A 20,638-nucleotide genomic window follows, 5' to 3' on the forward strand; every position below is an offset into this window, starting at 1 on the left:
TGCCATAAGGAGAATATCATCAAGGAGCTGATGTTACAATCAATTTTAGTACAGGCGGCAATATTTAGACACGTCCAACTGATGAGCAATCGCCAATGTGGAGGTCCTTTTTGACCGGGAAGAAGACAGAATGGGGGCAGAACAGGGGGCGGAACAGGGCTGAAATGGAACCCCTCTGCAAAATAGTCCTCTCCTGTAGTCATAGGGTAGGCAGATTGGCATCTTAGAAACAAGGTTCTGGTTGTGTTTAGGGCTTAGAAATACTAAGTATTAAGTATTACTTGGTTCTGATTTAGTCCCCTGCTGCAACAACATTTAATCTATTATCAAATTCCCTGGTTGTCCCAAATTTACCTCTTTGTTTCAAAAAGTGTGGACAATAAAATCGTTTTAAAAAATAATAATGGACAAGCTATACCCACATGTCACTTCCTCACCACCATCATCCTTCGCTTCCGGTGTGCAGCCACTGGAGATTTTTAGATACGTTCTACATAAGTCACATTCTTATTTCACACAGGGAAACTGTGAGGTCCAAGAAATGTTGGCATCACTCTGGAAAATCCAAGAATGTCCAGAATCCTCTGCAGTGCTCTGCAGGGTGGGGTTCCACAGTAAGGTACAAGGTAAAGGTAAAGGACCCCTGGATGGCTAAGTCTAGTCAAAGGTGACTATGGGGTTGTGGGGCTCATCTCACTTTCAGGCTGAGGGAGCCGGCATTTGTCCACAGACAACTTTCCAGGTCATGTGGCCAGCATGACTAAACCACTTCTGGCGCAACAAAACACCGTGATGGAAACCAGAGCGTATGGAAATGCTGTTTACCTTCCCGCCACAGTGGTACCTATTTATCTACTTGCACTAGCGTGCTTTGAAACTGCTAGGTTGGCAGGAGCTGGGACAGAGCAACAGCCGCTCACTTCGTCACGGGGATTCAAACCACCAACCTTCCGATTGGCAAGTCCAAGAGGCTCAGTGGTTTAGACCACAGCACCACCCACGTCCCTTTTGGTTCCACAGTATATGGGCCACAACAGATGCATTCGGTCATAGGTGCCAACTCCCAGGCACCCACAAAATGCCCCATGAAGGAGCTGGACACCCAAAAATTAAGGCACCAGGGCCATGCACTGGGACTAAGCCGGCATTCCTGCTTTCAGTCCAACTCTTATTCATCCTGAGGAAAAACCTATTCTGGCATCTGCCCTTGGTAAATCACTGCCCACATTTTCTCCCCATTTTGCCTTCAGAGGAGATATTAGGATGCCTTTCAAAATGTCTGCTAATATAGCCAGGGAAGATTTTCAGATTTTTAGCCCTCTCCCCCCCCCCCCCAGTAACAGATCTGAGTAAGGAGACACATTTATTGTGGGTGGAGCTAACTTTTACTCAGAGAAAACCTATTGAAATTAGTAGACCTAATTTAGTCATGGCCATTAATTTCAGTGGGTATAATCTGAGTAGGCCTAGCATTAATTTTCAGCCCTTTTGTAGTTACAGTGGTACCTCGGGTTACATATGCTTCAGGTTACATACGCTTCAGGTTACAGACTCCGCTAACCCAGAAATAGTACCTCGGGTTAAGAACTTTGCTTCAGGATGAGAACGGAAATCGTGCTCTGGCGGTGCAGCGGCAGCAGGAGGCCCCATTAGCTGAAGTGGTGCTTCAGGTCAAGAACAGTTTCAGGTTAAGAACAGACCTCCGGAACGAATTAAGTACTTAACCCGAGCTACCACTGTACCTGTGTTTGCAGATAACGACAAAAACATGGATGGACAGGAGCAGCACTCCCTGTGAAGGAACAGCAGTGACGTTTTGGGGTCCTCCTAGAACTGATCCTGGAGTCTCTTCCACCAAAGGGACTTTCTAATGTGCAACACAAATAGCTTTACTGTAGCCCATTTTAATACGTATCATTTCTTACGCTTTGCTGCTACAGTAATAGGCTTTAGGAGTTTCACAGTTGTTGCTTTTAAAGTGGCGGTTGTGTTTCTTACTGTTTCAAGAAACCGTTTGCTGAATCTTACAATTACTTTGTCTGCCACTCTGAGCGCTTCTAGAAAATGAGAAAAATATAGACAATAAATAAATAAATAAATAAATAAATAAATAAATAAATAAAGGCTTGCGCAGGAGAATTTCTTAGTGAAATGGACGTGCCGAAATCTGTCGTCTGGGCTGTGCTTCTCACATTGTTTCACGGCATAATCCTGCTAATGTCCTCCTAAGCCCCTCTAGAAAGAAAGAAGCCAACTACAAAACAGTTATAATGACTGAGATCTTTGTGGGCTGGGATTTTCAGTTATGTAAAAAGAACAGAGGAAGGAAGGAAGGAAGGAAGGAAGGAAGGAAGGAAGGAAGGAAGGAAGGAAGGAAGGAAGGAATATTGCGTTAATCTCTCTCTCTCTTTTGGCAACAGCTTGCTTGTTTTTGTTTTTTGAAATCAGTTTTGACTTTCTCCCCTAATTCATAAACGGAAAACAACAATTATTTACAAGCTATTTGCAGGGATTACTTTGGACAACCTCTCCCCATACGCTGACCTGAACCCAGTGATCATCACCCCAGGCCTTAAGTGTGCCTCCTCTGCAAGAGGTCTGGAGAGTGACAACATGAGATTGGGCCTTTTCTGTGGTGGCTCCCTGCTTGTGGAATGCTCTCCCCAGGAAGGCTCCCCTGGTGCCTTCATTACATATATTTGGGCACCAGGCAAAAATGTTCCTCTTCTCCCAGGCCTTTGGCTGATTAAACAACCATTTGTAACCGAAAACCAATGAAACACATTTTATTTTTTTAAATGGCCTTTTAAACTGGGGGAGGGCTATTGTTTTTGTTTGTTACCATGTTATGCATTTTTGTGTTTTCATATTGTAAACTGCCCTGTGATCCTTGGGTGAAGGGAGGTATATAAATGTAATTAATAATAATAATTTATATTTGTTGGAGAGCCTGTAAAATGCTGACGAGTCCACAGATCAGCCCTAAACCTCTCTTGTTCAGCAACTCAGAAAGCACTGAGTTCACGTTGAGCACAGTGGTCATAAAAGTCCAGCTGAATTGTAAGGAAGTTAGTCACAAAGAACATCTTCCACATATGAGCAGGAGTCCAGGGGGCAAACATTGTGTTGAGCCTGATTCTAGTTGTTTAGCAATGGGCCACAGGTCTTCAGTCTGTTCCTTATAAGATTCAGATGGTTGTTTCCAGGGCTAGCAATGTGGGATAGCATTTTGTTGTTTAGTCATTTAGTCGTGTCTGCCTCTTCGTGACCCCCTGGACCAGAGCACGCCAGGCACTCCTGTCTTCCACTGCCTCCCGCAGTTTGGTCAGACTCATGTTTGTAGCTTCGAGAACATTATCCAACCATCTCGTCCTCTGTCGTCCCCTTCTCCTTGCGCCCTCCATCTTTCCCAACATCAGGGTCTTTTCCAGGGAGTCTTCTCTTCTCATGAGGTGGCCAAAGTACTGGAGCCTCAGCTTCAGGATCTGTCCTTCCAGTGAGCACTCAGGGCTGATTTCCTTCAGAATGGAGAGGTTTGATCTTCTTGCAGTCCATGGGACTCTCAAGAGTCTCCTCCAGCACCAGAATTCAAAAGCATCCATTCTTCGGCGATCAGCCTTCTTGATGGTCCAGCTCTCACTTCCATACATCACTACTGGGAAAACCAGAGCTTTAACTATACGGACCTTTGTTGGCAAAGGTGGGCTAGCATAGGCAGCATTGTTAAATTGCTCTTAGCTGTTGGTTCTACTGGGTTCAACGTTTTACATATCTGGAAAAATGCAAAGCCGCCTGTCTCTTCCAGGGTGTCAAATCCTTATGCCTTTAAAACTTCCTGTTTTGCTTGAGCTTAGCTATCCTTGAGGGTCTCTTAGGAAAGCTGCACACAAAATGAAGACCATAAAAGCTGTAGGTGTAAAGTCATTTATGACTTTGGCAAATGGGTCCTGAACTAGGGACAAATTTTAGTTGATGCCATCCTGCATGAGCAGCCAAGGCAACAGTTGGTAGTAAGTCCGCAGGGAGCTCACCGGTCACATGGTCTTGGCTCGCTTCCTGGTTTTTCAACTGCCAAATTGCATTTAAAGAAGCTAAAAATACATGAAATATTTTCCTTTCCTTATATTACTTGACTGTGTCAGCAGTTGCTGCGGTTGATATGAACATGTCATTTGATAGCCACTGGGGCAGAAGGTTATCAGTGCAGCTATGGATTCAAGGCCTAGTGGTCCATCTAATCACTGGAGCAGAAAATGCCACATTTGGCCTGATAATCCAAGGATGCTCACAAGCAAATGTGTGGCTAAAACATGCCCCAGGCTCTGAGTCAAAGCCTTTAGGCACAGGGCTACCTTCCACAGTCTTATAGTAGCTACATGGGATGAGGGCGTTGTGTGACCTGATCTCCCAACATTTTATTTTAAAAACAGCTATGGGGCATTCTGAATTTGATCAGGGCAAATATATTGAGGAGGCGTGTCAAATTTTTACTCCCATGCCATTATAAAGTTCTATATTGACACCACCACCCCTCTAGAAAAAGAAAGAAAGAAAGAAGACTGCTATTAGCCTGGCCACACATGTAAGTTGTAGAAAGTACTATTTAATTACAACGTTTTGACTAAGGGTATCAATCAAACAGAACAGAACAGATATTCCAGTCCTAGGCGGTTGAAATATACTGGGAGTTGAGTTTGAATTTCATGCTCTTTATTCAACTCGTAGTAGCAATGAATGAAACTTTCCCCAAAACGTCTGCTATATATACATTATTTGCCCAATGGGCCCCGTGTGATTGGCTAATTACGGGCTGCTCCTGTAGGCCAATCAGGTTGTGGATTCACTTCCTCCAGAAGCCTGATTGGCTGCTCCTGCAGGCCAATCAGGTTGCTGATTCACTTCATCCAGCAGCCTGATTGGCTGCTCCTGCAGGCCAATCAGGTTGCTGATTCACTTCCACCAGGAGCTGGATTGGGTGGCTCCTGCGGACCAATCAGACTGCTGCTTTCTGGATCCTATTGTTCTAGGATTCAGCTCAGTACATAACAGGGGCAAATCACTAAAATCCATGGTCCCTGAGGTCTTTGCATGTAGCATTAATGGAACATAATCAGCAACAGAGATTGTATGTTTTTGGGTTTGGTGTTAAATTCTTGAAAGAGCTTTGGAGTGCGTGAGAGAGAATTTTCAGCAGCACCCAGGAAATACCTCTGAAATTTTGATAGGTGCAGTGCTTTTTTTCTGGGGGGGGGGGTGCAGGGGGACGCCTACCCCTAAACATTTTGTGAATCTTTGCACTTTTGTCCATTTACTGTATTTATTTTCCCCAATTTGAACAATAAAATGGAGGTTTTCTTGGGTCAAAATGAGAGTACCCCTAAACATTTTTTTTTTGGGGGGGAGCACTGGATGGGTCACAAATCTGACAAAACAGAATGATACAGAAGTTTCCTTTTCATGCATTTAAATAAACTGTGGACTGAGGAAGCAGTAGTTAAATTATATCAGAACAGTAGGGGCCATGGGACTTAATGTACCTCAGAAACACTTGCTGACTCCTCCCAATTTTATCCAAATCGTGAATCACCCTCAGCCACCAATAGCCTTCGAACACGGGAGCTAAGAAGAGGTCACAAAATGTAATGGTCCCCTTTGCCCACCCAACCCTCACAGTTCAATCACTATGGATGAAGTGGGGGACTAGCTATTCTACTTATTTATTTCATAAAATTTATACACCGCTTTATTTTATTTTTTAAGAAAATAATAATTCAAAGCAGTTTACAAAAAGATAAAACAAGAAAATCAAGAACAATTTACAAGAGTACTTTAAAACACACAAAAGTTAAAAAAAAATACTTCAAGAGATTAAAATTACCTCAACCTTTTAAGCACCTGGGTAAGGTAAAGGTAAAGGGACCCCTGACCATTAGGTCCAGTCGTGACCGACTCTGGGGTTGCGGCGCTCATCTCTCTTTATTGGCCGAGGGAGCCGGCGTACAGCTTCCGAGTCATGTGGCCAGCATGACTAAGCCTCTTCTGGCGAACCAGAGCAGTGCATGGAAACACCGTTTACCTTCCCGCCAGAGCGGTACCTATTTATCTACTTGCACTTTGACGTGCTTTCGAACTGCTAGGTTGGCAGGAGCAGGGACCGAGCAACGGGAGCTCACCCCGTCGTGGGGATTCGAACCGCCGACCTTCTGATCAGCAAGTCCTAGGCTCTGTGGTTTAACCCACAGCGCCACCCACACCTGGGTAGGCTCGCCTAAACAATAATGTTTTTAGCAGGTGCCAAAAGCGTGTGCAGTGAAGGTTCCTGCTTGTTATCAATAGGCAGGGAGTTCCAGCTGGTTTAATAGCCATTCCTTCTCTCCCAGTAAATTCTTCCAATGAAATTTAGCACAAGAGAGCGGGTTGTTGTTGTTTTTTAAAGCATGGTTTCCATTAGGTTTCCTGCCACTGTTCAACTTTGGTTGCTGATGTTTATGCTGCATATTTGTTTCTATTTGTTTTATCTTTCATTTTGTTTTTTAGCTAATGGTTTTTGTGTGATTGTGAGGCGCCCCGCAGGGCAGAAAGGCAGGGCATAATCTTTTATCTAGACAAACTCTGAGAGGTCTAGTTCCATACAAGGAGCCATGGCTCTCTTCTAGAGAATTCTTAACACCTACATCAAACTGCCATTTCTAGGATTTCTTCAAGGGAAACCATGATAACTAGGCTGGTATGGAACTGACAGAAGTTTATGGCATAAATATGCCTTATATTTATTGACAAGGGAAGGCAGAAAAACAGTACAGCTCTTCTCTGCTTTCTTGGTCACTGCCCAGGAGGCAATCCTTGGCTCTGGGGCAGAACCTCCTGGTGATCCCTCAAAAGACCACCCTTGGGCATAGTTGCCTGGGAGAATGCAAACCACAGTGGGGATATTGTGACAAGCACACTGGAAATGTTGCCACTTTCCCCAGGAAAAAATAACAGCGGAGGTTTATTTCAGCCCTGGCCTTTGCTAAAGGCAGGGATCGTCTATCAGGGCTCCATGTTCCTTGGCAGGGACAAGGAGATGGAAAAAGCAGCAGGGAAGCAGTGCGGGAACAGTAAACTTAACAAATGAGGAGCTTTGTCTCAACTGGCAGATGAACAAGGGAAGAAATAAGGAAGGCGGAAGAGAGCAAGAAGTCAGCCACATACAAGAAAACCCAATGCTGAACTGAAAATGCATTGACGTTCCCACCACCACCATTACGTTGACCAGACACCTTTCATTGTAAGTTCATTTAAGTAGACATCCTCTATCAGGAAGAAACCGTATATTGATTCAGACCATGGGCTCCTGCAGCCTAGCATTGTCTGTTCCAGGGATAGGGAACCTCTGGCCCTCCAGATATTGTCAAGCTACAACTCCCAGGTATGGGGTGCTAGGGGAGGGGTAGTATCTGATGGGGGACATGTCATGCTCCTTCTGGGGTAGCTTGCCCACCTTTGGTCCCTACCTGCACTCAGATCTCACCTGTGGGTCCTAAAAGCTGTCGGCATTTGACAGGGGCCACACCCCAGAAACAGCTTTGACTGGCCAGATAAACCAGGTGAGGGTAGCCAATGGGGCTCAACCCCTCAGTGAGTTAGGGACTTCCCCCTGCATGCGAAGACGGGCTCTGACGGATTGAGCGGACAAAACCAATAGTGGACTCAAGAAGAGTTTGGATTTGGTATCCCGCTTTATCACCACCTGAAGGAGTCTCAAAGCGGCTAACATTCTCCTTTCCCTTTCTTCCCCACAACAAACACTCTGTGAGGTGAGTGGGGCTGAGAAACTTTAGAGAAGTGTGACTAGCCCAAGGTCACCCAGCAGCTGCATGTGGAGGAGCGGAGACGCGAACCCGGTTCCCCAGATTACGAGTCTATCGCTCTTAACCACTACACCACACTGGCTCTCAATGGTCAAGAAGGCAGTTTCTGCACGTGTTGTAGTGGGAACTGGGGGGCAGATGGGGCTCGTCAACCTGGGAAGGTAGCCCATTGAGAAAAAGGACCCTGAACCTCTGCCATCTTGTGGGATATTTTCAGGAGAAGAAAAGGCTAAGGAGTAAACCCTACACAAATCCAGAGTGGAGTCCCTAGGATGGCTGGAAGACACCTTGTACACCTCCTTCCAGAAAATCCTGCAGCCAAGCTGGTGACAAACGCATTGCTCTGCTTTGCTTTGGACCACATCAGTGAGGCCGAGAGGGAGGTCTTGTCACGTGGGCAGCCCATACACACTGCCCAGGCTTGCGCCCTGGGGAGGCCACTTCAATTTGTCTTCACCCTTTGAGGAGCACTCTATTGTCTCTCAAGACACATGGACGCCAACAACAAAGTGTTGTTGGCGTCCAACAACATCTGGAGGGATCCAGGTTCCCCCAGCCCTGTCCTACTCCAACTGGCTGCAATTCTCCCAAGTTTTCAGGCAAAGAGGCCTTTCCTAGGCCTTTTGTCTGAAATCTTGCTTAAGTGGGAGGTTCAGCTTGGGATCTTCCAAACTCAAAGCACATGTGCTGCCCTCTCCCATACAGTAGGGGTGTTAGCCCAAATATGAACTACCCCATACAGAGGGCTTTGCAATGGCTATAAAGTGCCCCTGTTACGAAACCTCCCCTGTTTCTGAAACTAGTAGCTGAACTTTTTCTGGTTTATATCTCTGCACGGCTGTCAAGAGTCCCAGGACTATCAGGGATTCAGCTGGATACCATATGCCCATTAGAGCGGCTCTGCAGTTGCTTCATTGCCACCATTCTGGTGCCCATTATAAAATGGCTCACCTTGTTGTTTTTGCATGGTGGTGAAATCTTCAAAGGTGAGCGTGCGCACGGGAGGCCTCCAGAATGCATATGTTTCCATAATGGCCTCCAGGCCAGTTCTGTGAAATGAAAACAGAGGGAGAGAGACAAGAGAGACAGACACAGAGAGAGAAATGTCAGTGAGCAGGTATAGCCACTTTAATAAATGAGATTATTTCAGCTTTATTGTTCTCTCTGTCAACAGAAACTTTCTGAATTGCTATGTTGTGCACACCTGTGCTTTCTTATTTTATTTTTAATATCACCCATGTTTTTAACGATACAGGTTTCCCCCTTCATATTTTCCTGTTGGCTTCTAAATCATCCACTCCTTTGTGAGAAGCGGCTTTAGTGATTAATTTGGCACTGCCTCTTTGATCAGAAAAAACTGATCTTTCCAAGCTGTGCCTCAGACTCTGAACTGGGAAAACCTCTGGAAGGGACATGAATAAATAAAAATTAAACAGCCCATGCAGAAAGTGAAGCAGAAGGTGATGAGCCGGAGGCCACATTCAAGGCCTTGTAGCAGAGCTGGAGTCCAAACTCAGAGTTGGCTTAACACAGCCTTCATTATTTTCCGCAAAGCTAAAGGAGGACTGGGGAAAGGAACAGCAAGAGAAGTGAAGAAGGATCAGGGGAGACCAGTTAACCTTCCTCCATTACTCGCTCATCCCTCTTTTGTTTTATTTCCTATCGCTGGCCTGCTTTCTTATGGCTCATTAAATTTGAGAACCTGCTCATGTTCCATTTCTGCAGCCCTTGGGTCCCTAGAGACTCTTAAGGGAGCTTGTGTTGCTGCAGCTAAAAAGGTTTCCTGAACATGCATGCCATTGCTCAGTTGACTTTCCAAAGTCACCCCGGAAGTGTGGATCTTTAAAATATATAGCGCCTGGCAAAACTCTGCATTGTAATAGCAAGTTTGAGAGATGAGAAGTTGCTGTACAGTGTTTATTAGCTGCTAAGCTGCTGAGTGTAAGAACAGAAGATGTTTCCACCTTGCAGTCTCACAACAGCACAGGCTATAGCCCCACAAAAAACCCCAAACCTTTCTGGTTAACGTGAAATCCACAGGAGTCGCACAAGGCTGAAGTTGACACAACAATGTGAACTTGCATTGTTAACGCTAACACAGTCCAGAAAGAAACTTTAAACAGAGCTGCTTCACACATTGGAAAACCAGAAATAATGTTTATTAGCAGTGTGGGGAAAATATGGCTTAAGAACCTCCTTTGGATAAGGGGCCTCTTCGCTTCGGATCACTTAAAACAAGCTCCACCTTGCTTCAGATCCAGGGCAGGGGCTTACTTCAGATTTCCAAACCTTAACTATAGCAAGGGAATAAGCATACAGATATAATGCAGTCCAAGAAAACATTTGGACAAGAGCACAAGGTCGGGGAATGTTGGACTGAAACGTCTCCTCTGTTGGAGACACTAATGTTTCTGGAAATTCCAGAAAGGGATTTTCAGTTGTGCTCAGAACCTATTTGTGAGCATCTAGTTGGCCACTGTGAGAACAGGATGGGCCTGATCCAGCAATGCTCCTCTTTTTGACAACTCACTTCAGACCCTACCACCAAGGGTACTTTAAAGTTAACCTCAGGTATCCATGTTTTCATGGACCTCAGTTACTCTCAAGCAGTAGTAGACCTTGTGGTGGGATGGAGCAGGGCAAGGGCACATTTGGGGCTGAGTAGATATCTCCTGAGAAATCTCTATTTGGGACAAGAAGCTACAGTTAGAACTGGATATGGAACAACTGATTGGTTCAAAATTGGGAAAGGAGTACGACAAGGCTGTATATTGTCTCCCTGCTTATTTAACTTATATGCAGAATTCATCATGCGAAAGGCTGGGCTGGATGAATCCCAAGCCGGAATTAAGATTGCCGGAAGAAATATCAACAACCTCAGATATGCAGATGACACAACCTTGATGGCAGAAAGTGAGGAGGAATTAAAGAACCTTTTATTGAGGGCGAAAGAGGAGAGCACAAAATATGGCCTGAAGCTCAACATCAAAAAAACGAAGATCATGGCCACTGGTCCCATCACCTCCTGGCAAATAGAAGGGGAAGAAATGGAGGCAGTGAGAGATTTTACTTTCTTGGGTTTCATGATCACTGCAGATGGTGACAGCAGTCACGAAACTAAAAGCCGCCTGCTTCTTGGGAGAAAAGCAATGACAAACCTAGACAGCATCTTAAAAAGTAGAGACATCACCTTGCCCACAAAGGTCCGTATAGTTAAAGCTATGGTTTTCCCAGTAGTGATGTATGGAAGTGAAAGCTGGACCATAAAGAAGGCTGGTCACCGAAGAATTGATGCTTTTGAATTCTGGTGCTGGGGGAGACTCTTGAGAGTCCCATGGACTGCAAGAAGATCAAACCCCTCCATTCTTAAGGAAATCAGCCCTGAGTGCTCACTGGAAGGACAGATCATGAAGCTGAGACTCCAATACTTTGGCCACCTCATGAGAAGAGAAGACTCTCTGGGAAAGACCCTGATGTTGGGAAAGATGGAGGGCACAAGGAGAAGGGGACGACAGAGGATGAGATGGTTGGATAGTGTTCTCGAAGCTACAAACATGAGTCTGACCAAACTGCGGGAGGCAGTGGAAGACAGGAGGGCCTGGTGTGCTCTGGTCCAGGGGGTCACAAAGAGTCGGACACGACTAAGCGACTAAACAACAACATCCATGTTTTCATGGACCTCTGTCACTCTCAAGCAGTAGTGGACCTTGTGGTGGGATGGAGCAGGGCAAGGGCACGTTTGGGGCTTAGTAGATGCACCAGCAGAACCAATTGGGTGCTTCCACTCATCCCAGACCTCACTGCTGCCCCGCCTTGGCAAACTCCAGGGTCACCGGTCTCAGGAAGATGGCTCCATGGCTCTACCATGCCAAATGGGCTGCTGCTGCATGGAGAATGAGTTTCACAAGATGATATCAGACTTCGATGAAATGGTTGCAGATTTGAATTCCTACCCAACACTGAATCTCTTATGCATGACCTGGTCCAAGCGGACTGCCTGCCTGTCCGCTCCGGTTTCCTATTTTCTGCCCTCCCCCCAGTCCTATTGCGGACTAATGTTGTCTGTTCAATCACAAACTCTCATTTTTCTTTCTGTCATTAATGATGGACTGGAAGGAGAAAGAGGGAAACTGTATAGGCCCCATTTCATTTTTTAAAAACCTAGCCTCTTCAATAGGTCTTCAGAATTTACTGTCTCTTGTTTGATTTTCTTTGGGGTTTTTAGGGGGGGGGGTTTAGTGCCATTACATTTTATTAATAGGTAATATATTAAATGACCCCATTGTTCCCCCAAAATGGGAAAAGATGTTCCACGTATCTCTTTGTTTCAGTAACTCTTTCCATATGGCCCGCCTCCCCCCACCGCATCTGTGTTTTTGCTGTCTTCTGAGTGCTCTTGCAAGAAGCCCATTCCTTGGCATCTGGAATATCTTGCTACATTTTGCACCCCACCTAGCTGATCTGAAAAGCTTTCCCCACCCCCAGCGTACACCGCCAATCTCAGTTGTCAGAAAGCAACTGCATATCTCAAAGTTTCGCTTCTCATTTGGGAACGCCAAACCTTCACTGATGGAAAGTAGCGTCTCTCCAAGGCAAAGGGGCCAGGAGAGCAATCTGTCAAAGATTTGTTGCGAAAGTTGGGGAGGATTTGTTTTGTTTTGGCATATGTCGTAGAGCGTTTTCCAAATAAATTTGGGATTTTACATGAAATTAAGAATACACTTTGATAAAACACACATAGACTTTGTACCTTTCAGCTTAACACTTACAATACCAATTGAATAATCACAATATCCAGCATTCACAGTTCTCACAGAAGCAAGTCAAGGATAAAGGTAAAGGTAAAGGGACCCCTGACCATTAGGTCCAGTCGTGACCGACTCTGGGGTTGCAGCGCTCATCTTGCTTTATTGGCTGAGGGAGCCGGCGTACAGCTTCTGGGTCATGTGGCCAGCAGGACTAAGCTGCTTCTGGCGAACCACAGCAGCGCACAGAAATGCCGTTTACCTTCCCGCTGGAGCGGTACCTATTTATCTACTTGGACTTTGACGTGCTTTTGAACTGCTAGGTTGGCAGGAGCAGGGACCGAGCAATGAGAGCTCACCCCGTCGTGGGGATTCGAACCGCCAACCTTCTGATCAGCAAGCCCTAGGCTCTGTGGTTTAACCCACAGTGCCACCCGCGTCCTAAGTCAAGAATAGAGAGCTGCTTTATTTTTAAGCACTTATACAGAGAAGTTAGCTGGTGTAATATTTTTCTGCTTTTATTTGCAAAGTGTCCCTAATGGGGGAATGGCAGCAGAGGCAACAGTGAGGTGGAACAAATTAGGGGAGCTGAGCAGGACTGGGGTTAGAAGATGAACATTGTTAGGGAAGGGGCTAGAAAAGAGCACCCTAATAACTGTATTTTAAAACCAGATAGATGAATGACAACTCTCTGTAAGGGTTCAGAGCCTTATTTCTTCTGGTCTTTACATTCATCTCTCTAGAGACATTAAACAAAATGCATCAGAGCAAATGAGGGGTGTAAAAATCCCCAAAACAAAAACAAACTCCATTTCTGTTTCTCAAGACGCAGGCAAAAAGGGGGGCTATTGTTATTGTTATTATCAGTGCTTTTTTCTATAAAAAATGTTTAGGGGTACTCTCATTTCCCTACTCATATTGAAATACCGCCCCTCAATGAGGCCGAACTTAGATTCCCAAAATGTTTAGGGGTATGGTGATGATGATGATTAGGGTATGAAATATTCAAGGCACATTGAATGCATTTTGTAGAATTATTGCCTTACTTAGCTTGTGCCATGTTGATTACTCACCAACTGTAGCCTGTAGTTCACACTGGCTACCTAGTGCCTCATTATTTTGTAACTACTCATTTAACGAGAGAACCTGGGTTCAAATTTCTCCCCTAGCATATTAAATCCAGCCAAGCTGTGGCATTATCTATACTAGAGATATCTGGTAGAGATAATACCAGAGCTTGGCTGGATTTAATACGCTAGAAGAGAAATCTGAACCTCCGGTTCTCTCTTGTTCTCTCTCCCTCCATCTCTCCCTCCCTCCAGGTCAAGCACCCCAGCGAACCACTACACCACACTAGGTTAAGTTTGTTTTGTGGAGTAGTACATTTCGGCTGGTGTTCCCAAGCCACCAATTAATTCAGCCAGGTTTTATAGGGTTGTGCAGGGTTCTACCCAGAAAAAAGGGGGAGGGTTGAGGGTTGGTAGAATTTATGAGCAAATAAAAACCATGGCTTTAATCCAGTGTGCAGTTAAGCGTGCTTAAGCCCGTTGACACCAATGGGAACCGGCATGCCTAACTCGGTGTTGGAGCCTGCCCCATAGGTTTCTAAACGGACAGCAAACTATGCTTTTAATGGCAACGTTACACCGTGTGAATGCTGCAGTAGCTAATAAAAAGAAACAAAACCTGGAGACTGCGGGGGAGAGAAGGCCTCCATTATCCCAGGATAAAGTGTGGGGGAGAGACACGGTTTCTAAAAGGAAAGGCTTGGTGAAAGAGGATACCAATATTGTAATCCTTTTTGATTGTTTGCTACTCGTTTTTCAGCCCTAGGGGGAGTTTTGAACAAAGGAAAGTTTGTAACGGAAGGCAAAAGTCATGGGTGCACCCCCAGAGTGGGGAAGGATAGCTGTTGATCCCCCTCAGATGAGACGCAGTCCCCAGATTCCGAGCTTGCTTGCTTCAAATAATAATAATAATAATAATAATAATAATAATAATAATAATAATAATAATAATAATAATAATAGTTTTTGCCCTTGTAATTATGGATATTTATTGCCACTTTTCCTTTGTGGTGGCTCTCCACAACCCCATTTTACCCTCACAACAACAACCCCCGTGAGGTAACTTAGCTGATCAAAGACTAGAGATTTTAATAGCCAGCATTTTGGTTGTTGAAAAATTGCTTTAGTGTTTGATCAGTTGAAACTTTAGTAATAATAATAAAAATTTATTATTTATACCCCACCCATCTGGCTGGGTTTCCCCAGCCACTCTGGGTGGCTTCCAACAGAATATTACAAACACGATAAAACGTCAAACATTAAAAACTTCTCTAGACAGGGTCTTCTAGAAGTCAGATACTATAGCTGTTTATTTCCTTGACATCTGATGGGAGGGCGGTGATTCCACAGGGCGGGTGGCTATGTTTTTAAAAAACAACAACTTTTTTTTATAAAACTGAGATGGCTCAGTCAGTAGAACATGATGCTCTTAATCTCAAGGTCATGGGTTCAAGCTGCAAGCTGGTCAAAAGATTCCTGCATTGCAGGCGACTGGACCAGATGACTCTCACAGTCCCTTCCAGCTCTATGATTCCATGATTACATCTCCCTATTATTACAGGATGAGAGCCCAGAAGTCACATATTCAGTCGGCAGATTTTGCGCTGCCATGATAGATATTCAATGAAGAATGCTATGCTACAATTCAATCCTATTTGCCCATATTGTTAGATCTGCACTTCTGAAGCCAGCCCACCCCATATAGCTGTGTTAATCAATCTTTAAATTTCTTCTAATTTTTTACTCACCCATTACCTATGCTTAATTAAGTATTCTGTGTATATGTTTAAATCTACGTTTGGTTCTTGCTCCCATTTATTTAACAATTATTCGCTTAGATTCATACTGTTATGCTATTTATTTAGATGTTTTGCTTATGCTGGTCTGTGACTGTAATAAAGTACTTGAACTTGAACAAGTAATTTGGGCGCTTGTGTTTTCAATGCCTTCTGTGTAATTGGCACCACTGTTTATACACCAATGCACAACTCTTTCTGCTGTCCACACAACAATATTTATGATCACTTTTTTGATGTTTACTGGCTTTCTGTCTATGTATCTTTCATGTTACTTGTAAACTGCCTTGTGAGGATTTGTATCCAGAAAGGACGGACATATATAATTACAATGAGGGAGAGTGTGTGTGTACATGCATGTACACACACACACACATACTAGTGTTGCCATATTTTGAAGAGCAAAAAGGAGGACACATTTGCCGTCTTCTGCTTTTGACTATGGATCACTATGACGACTCTCATTTTACATACCCTGATACACACACTGTATGGCGATGGTGAGAAACATATAATAGTAGTAAAAAAAAAAATCTGAGTGAATTGAGAATAATCACAGAGCCCCCTGCTGGTTCTGTACAAGGCTATCTATGACGCTGAAAATTGTGGCGAAAGAAAGAAGACAAGAGTAATTCAAAGTACACAGTGGGGTTATATACGCTTGAAATGTATATCAATTTTATAGCAATTAAGCTGTCATGGCTCTCCCACTGCCTCCCAAAATCCTGGGAACTGTAGTATGTCCTCCATTTGAGAGCCTTGCCATGCTCTTGGCTGATTTGATTGACATCCTACGCTTTTTTAAAATGGGGTGGTGGAGGAAGGGGAGTAATGGGTTATTGTTTTTAGTTTAATTATATATTTTGTGGTTTTATATTTTGATTTTGTTCTGTGAACGGCCCTGAGACCTCAGGGTATAGGGCAGTATTTGTATTCAATAAATCATCATCATAATAATGCTCCCCCGCTATAGTCCCCCGATTCTACAGGTGAGGGAATGGCTGTTGAACAAAATTAATGTCTATGTAATGCAATAGAAAACCTCTTCAGGACAGCTTTATTCTGCCTTTCCCTTTAGCCCCTCCACCCAATTTCTCCGCAGAAGGCCTTCAGGAATTACAGCATCTCGTTGGCTGAAGCCTGCAACAAAATCTTGGCAGGATCTTCGTTAACGCTCACAACTATTTGTGTGGCTTTCCTGCAATAAGCCCCCCAGGGCAGCTTTCTTAAATGTGTAATACCTTAAAGATTTCAGTTCCGTTTGACGTCAGCAGAAAGCTGCGCTGAGCTCTCCGCAGCCACAGCCGTGTAGCAATTTCCTGCCCTATACCTAATGTTAATGAGCCACAAGTTTCTGTGATTCCCAGAGTTTTGTTTGGGGGGGGGGGGAGTCCAACCGCACGAGGCCAAAACCTTGTGGATGTCTCATTCAGATGCTGGACTTCGGCCCCCCAGCCACATGTTCATGGACCACTCATCACTCACAAGCACCTTCAGACCTGCTGGATGCAGTTAATTTATTTACACAAACTTCCTTGGCCCTTCCCAATTTTCCCCAAACAAGGCTCTTGAATCTCTCAGTCCTCCTGAGACCCGTGCTTCATCAGGGAAGGGACAAATCCCTCCAGCCCACCCTAGAAATTATTTTCAGAAATGACTAATTTCCCAGATGCGTGGGAAGTTCATCCAAACTCCAGACTCAGTTCAGATTGGACTCCTAGGCCTAATAGTGATTATATCATCATCGTACACCAGAACTGTGGGATGTAATCGACTGGGAGCAGTCAAGTACAACATTCCTTGTTTTGCTAGAGTGGACATGCAAGGGAATGTTTGGTCCAGCCTGTCGAAACTTCCTGTTCCTCTTGGCCTGGAGCATCCTTCCTTGCATGGGACTAGTGGGTGGACGTGACCCTTCCAGACCTGATGAAAGTCCAAGGCATGCTGCCACTCTCTCTTTTCCATCTTCCTTTCATCCTGTCAACTTCCTGGAATGAACTGCTGGCTGCCAGCCAAGCAGTCCCCCAGGTTATCTCCCATATGGGGTAAACCTGTTTGTACAGGTTTGTAAATTTAAGCCTAAGGGCTGCCTTCGGGATCACACTGTGCTCTGCCTGATCGTGAGTAAACTTTCTTTTTATTGCTTATGAATAAGATTGTGGTGTCTTTATTATTTTAGGAGGGATTCAAGGGGTCTTACCAGGAAAATATTAGAACACATTTCAATCTGGACAAGCCAAACTGAATTGCGTATTGTCTTAAGAAACTCACACGAGTTTGCAACTAGTTTTCTGCTGTGTAAAGGGGAATGCACTCTGCTAAATAAAGGAACTTGCTAGCATAAGTTAGAAAGGATATTGATAAACAATATATCCTCTCCTGCCACCCTGAACATTCCCACAAGAACCAACTGATTAAGCCTTCCTTGGCCTTCAGACTATGACTTTCCTTGACGCCAACTCTCATATTGTGTTGCGCTACTTGCTAGAAGCATCTTAAAATGCAGAGACATCACCTTGCAAACAAAGGTCCGTATAGTAAAAGCTCTGGTTTTCCCAGTAGTGATGTATGGAAGTGAGAGCTGGACCATAAAGAAGGCTGATCGCTGAAGAATTGATGCTTTTGAATTATGGTGCTGGAGGAGACTCCTGAGAGTCCCATGGACTGCAAGAAGATCCAACCTCTCCATTCTGAAGGAAATCAGCCCTGAGTGCTTACTGGAAGGACAGATCCTGAAGCTGAGGCTCCAATACTTTGGCCACCTCATGAGAAGAGACGACTCCCTGGAAAAGACCCTGATGTTGGGAAAGATGGAGGGCACAAGGAGAAGGGGACGACGGAGGACGAGATGGTGGGACAGTGTTCTCAAAGCCACTAATATGAGTTTGACCAAACTGCAGGAGGCATTGGAAGACAGGAGTGCCTGGCGTGCTCTGGTCCAGGGGGTCACAAAGAGGCGGACACCACTAAACGACTAAACAACAACAACTTGCTAGAAGGCAGCAAGGAGAGCTGCATCCATGGCAATGCAGGTTTCATTGTGTACCAAGTCCTGGAGGCCTCTTATGAGCCTGGAGCCTGGAGGGTCTGGTCCAGAATTGATCCCTGGGAGACGATGCCTAAAATGCCAGAGTTGGACCTCCCCCCACAACACACACGCTTCAAGCTTTTCCACCATCTGCAATGTTCACTGGATCAGAAATCCAAAAGAACTACCAAACCACCCAGACTTGCCCAAATAAGAGAGGAAACCTGGCACCCTCCAGATGTTTGGGTCTGCAGTTCACATCAGTCCCAGTCAGCAGGGCCTATGGGATTTGTAGTCCAAAACGTCTGAAGTTAGGGAAGGGTTATCCTCTGGTCTTGATAGCAGAAAGACCACACACATTTATGAGCCTACAAGATTCTAAGCAGCGAGGCTGCAGTCATTCTGCTCCCACTAGTGGGGTGGATGGCATAAGTCTCCCGCTTGGACTACTGCAACACGCTCCACGTGGGGCTACCTTTGAAGGTGACCCGGAAACTGCAATTAATCCAGAATGCGGCAGCTAGACTGGTGACTGGGAGTGGCCACCAGGACCACATAACACCGGTTCTGAGAGATCTGCATTGGCTCCCAGTAGGTTTCCGAGCACAATTCAAAGTGTTGGTGCTGACCTTTAAAGCCCTAAACGGCCTCGGTCCTGTATACCTGAAGGAGCGTCTCCACCCCCATCGTTCAGCCTGAGATCCAGTGCCGAGGGAAGTGAGGTTACAGGGAACCAGACAGAGGGCCTTCTCAGTAGTGGTGCCCGCCCTGTGGAACGCCCTCCCTTCAGATGTGAAGGAAATAAGCAGCTATCCTATCTTTAAAAGACATCTGAAGACAGCCCTGTTCAGGGAAGTTTTTAATATTTAACACTGTACTGTTTTTAACACTTGATTGGGAGCCGCCCAGAGTGGCTGGGGAAACTCAGCCAGATGGGCGGGGTATAAATAATAAATTATTAGTAGTAGTAGTATGGTGAAGAGGAAAGCAATCACTGGGCTAGGAAATCAGTGCCTGTTTCAAAAAGCGTTGTGAAGAACTAGAACTATCAAGCTTGGGCAACCTGATCAGAATCACCCACTGAAACCAGGGCAATTAAAGCAGCACGACAGCCTATATCTGTTCTGTACACTGCCCTCCCCAAAGCATATAACCTGGTCCAGTGATTCATGCACATAGCATTGGCGATGAACAAGGATCTGAGAGGGGGATCGCCCGGCAGATTTATTTATTTCATAACATTCATATATTGCTTGATTGTAAAAGAGCAGAGCAAAGCAGAGGGTAAGTGTCATTAGATTTGATATCAGTCACGTCTTGGGGAGGAGCGAATGTGACTGGTACAAATAAAACTGACCACAGCCATGTTTGAAGATGCAAGTGAATCCATCTGCTGCCCCAGATGCTGATTCCAGGGTCTTTCAACTACATAAGGCACCACATTGTGCCTGGGGGACCTGCTCCAGCACCGTGGCCAGAGAAGGATGATACAATAAAGGAAATCAGGGGTGATTAAAGGGACTCCTCTTACCTGTTTCTTCCAGAATCCCTGAACCCTTTTGCAAATGGATTCCGGTCAATTTTTAATCGTGTAATCTGTAACAGAATGTAAATTAACTTAGATTCTTTGGAGAATATTTCATTCCTGAACACTTTGCATAACTTTGATCATTCCACAATTACTCTTCTTTTCATTGGTGCTTCATGCCATTTCACACTGCCCCCCAGTTAAACAGTTTGCAGTTGAGTTAGGGGCATGCGCAATGAATTTATTGCTTCCATAAATGGTAAATTAACAGTTCTATGTCACTGTAAATTCTGGGTTGCATTCAATTGCATTTTACTCAGAATTAAATTACACACACACACACCTTGTATTGTATATTGTGTGTGGTGTGTGCGTGTATTTGTTTCTTCAACTTGTGTATTTGTTTCTTCAACTTGATCAGCTATCGCTGATCAATACCCCTTGCTCTTCCTAAAATCCCATGTCGCTTATTCTGTGAGACCTTTAGGCATCCCTGCCACCTTCATCTACAGCACTGTTTCCCAAACTTGGGTCTCCAGCTGTTTTTTGGACTACAACTCCCATCATCCCTAGCTAGCAGGACCAGTGGTCAGTGATGATGGGAACTGTAGTCCAAAAACA

General features: G+C 44.8%; 1 protein-coding gene across 1 annotated transcript in view; it reads right to left on the minus strand.

Moving 5' to 3' along the window:
* Window positions 1-20,638, minus strand: part of TBX15 (T-box transcription factor 15) — a 100,060-nt gene that overhangs the window by 10,490 nt on the left and 68,932 nt on the right. Inside the window, exons 6-7 of the mRNA XM_028712600.2 lie at window positions 20,021-20,085; window positions 8,805-8,902 (exon numbers count right to left, since the gene is read on the minus strand). Of these exons, the coding sequence (XP_028568433.2) occupies window positions 8,805-8,902; window positions 20,021-20,085 (163 nt within the window). The remainder of the gene's footprint in view (window positions 1-8,804; window positions 8,903-20,020; window positions 20,086-20,638) is intronic.

This window comes from Podarcis muralis, chromosome 17 (assembly GCF_964188315.1).
Source record: "Podarcis muralis chromosome 17, rPodMur119.hap1.1, whole genome shotgun sequence".
Lineage (NCBI taxonomy): Eukaryota > Metazoa > Chordata > Lepidosauria > Squamata > Lacertidae > Podarcis > Podarcis muralis.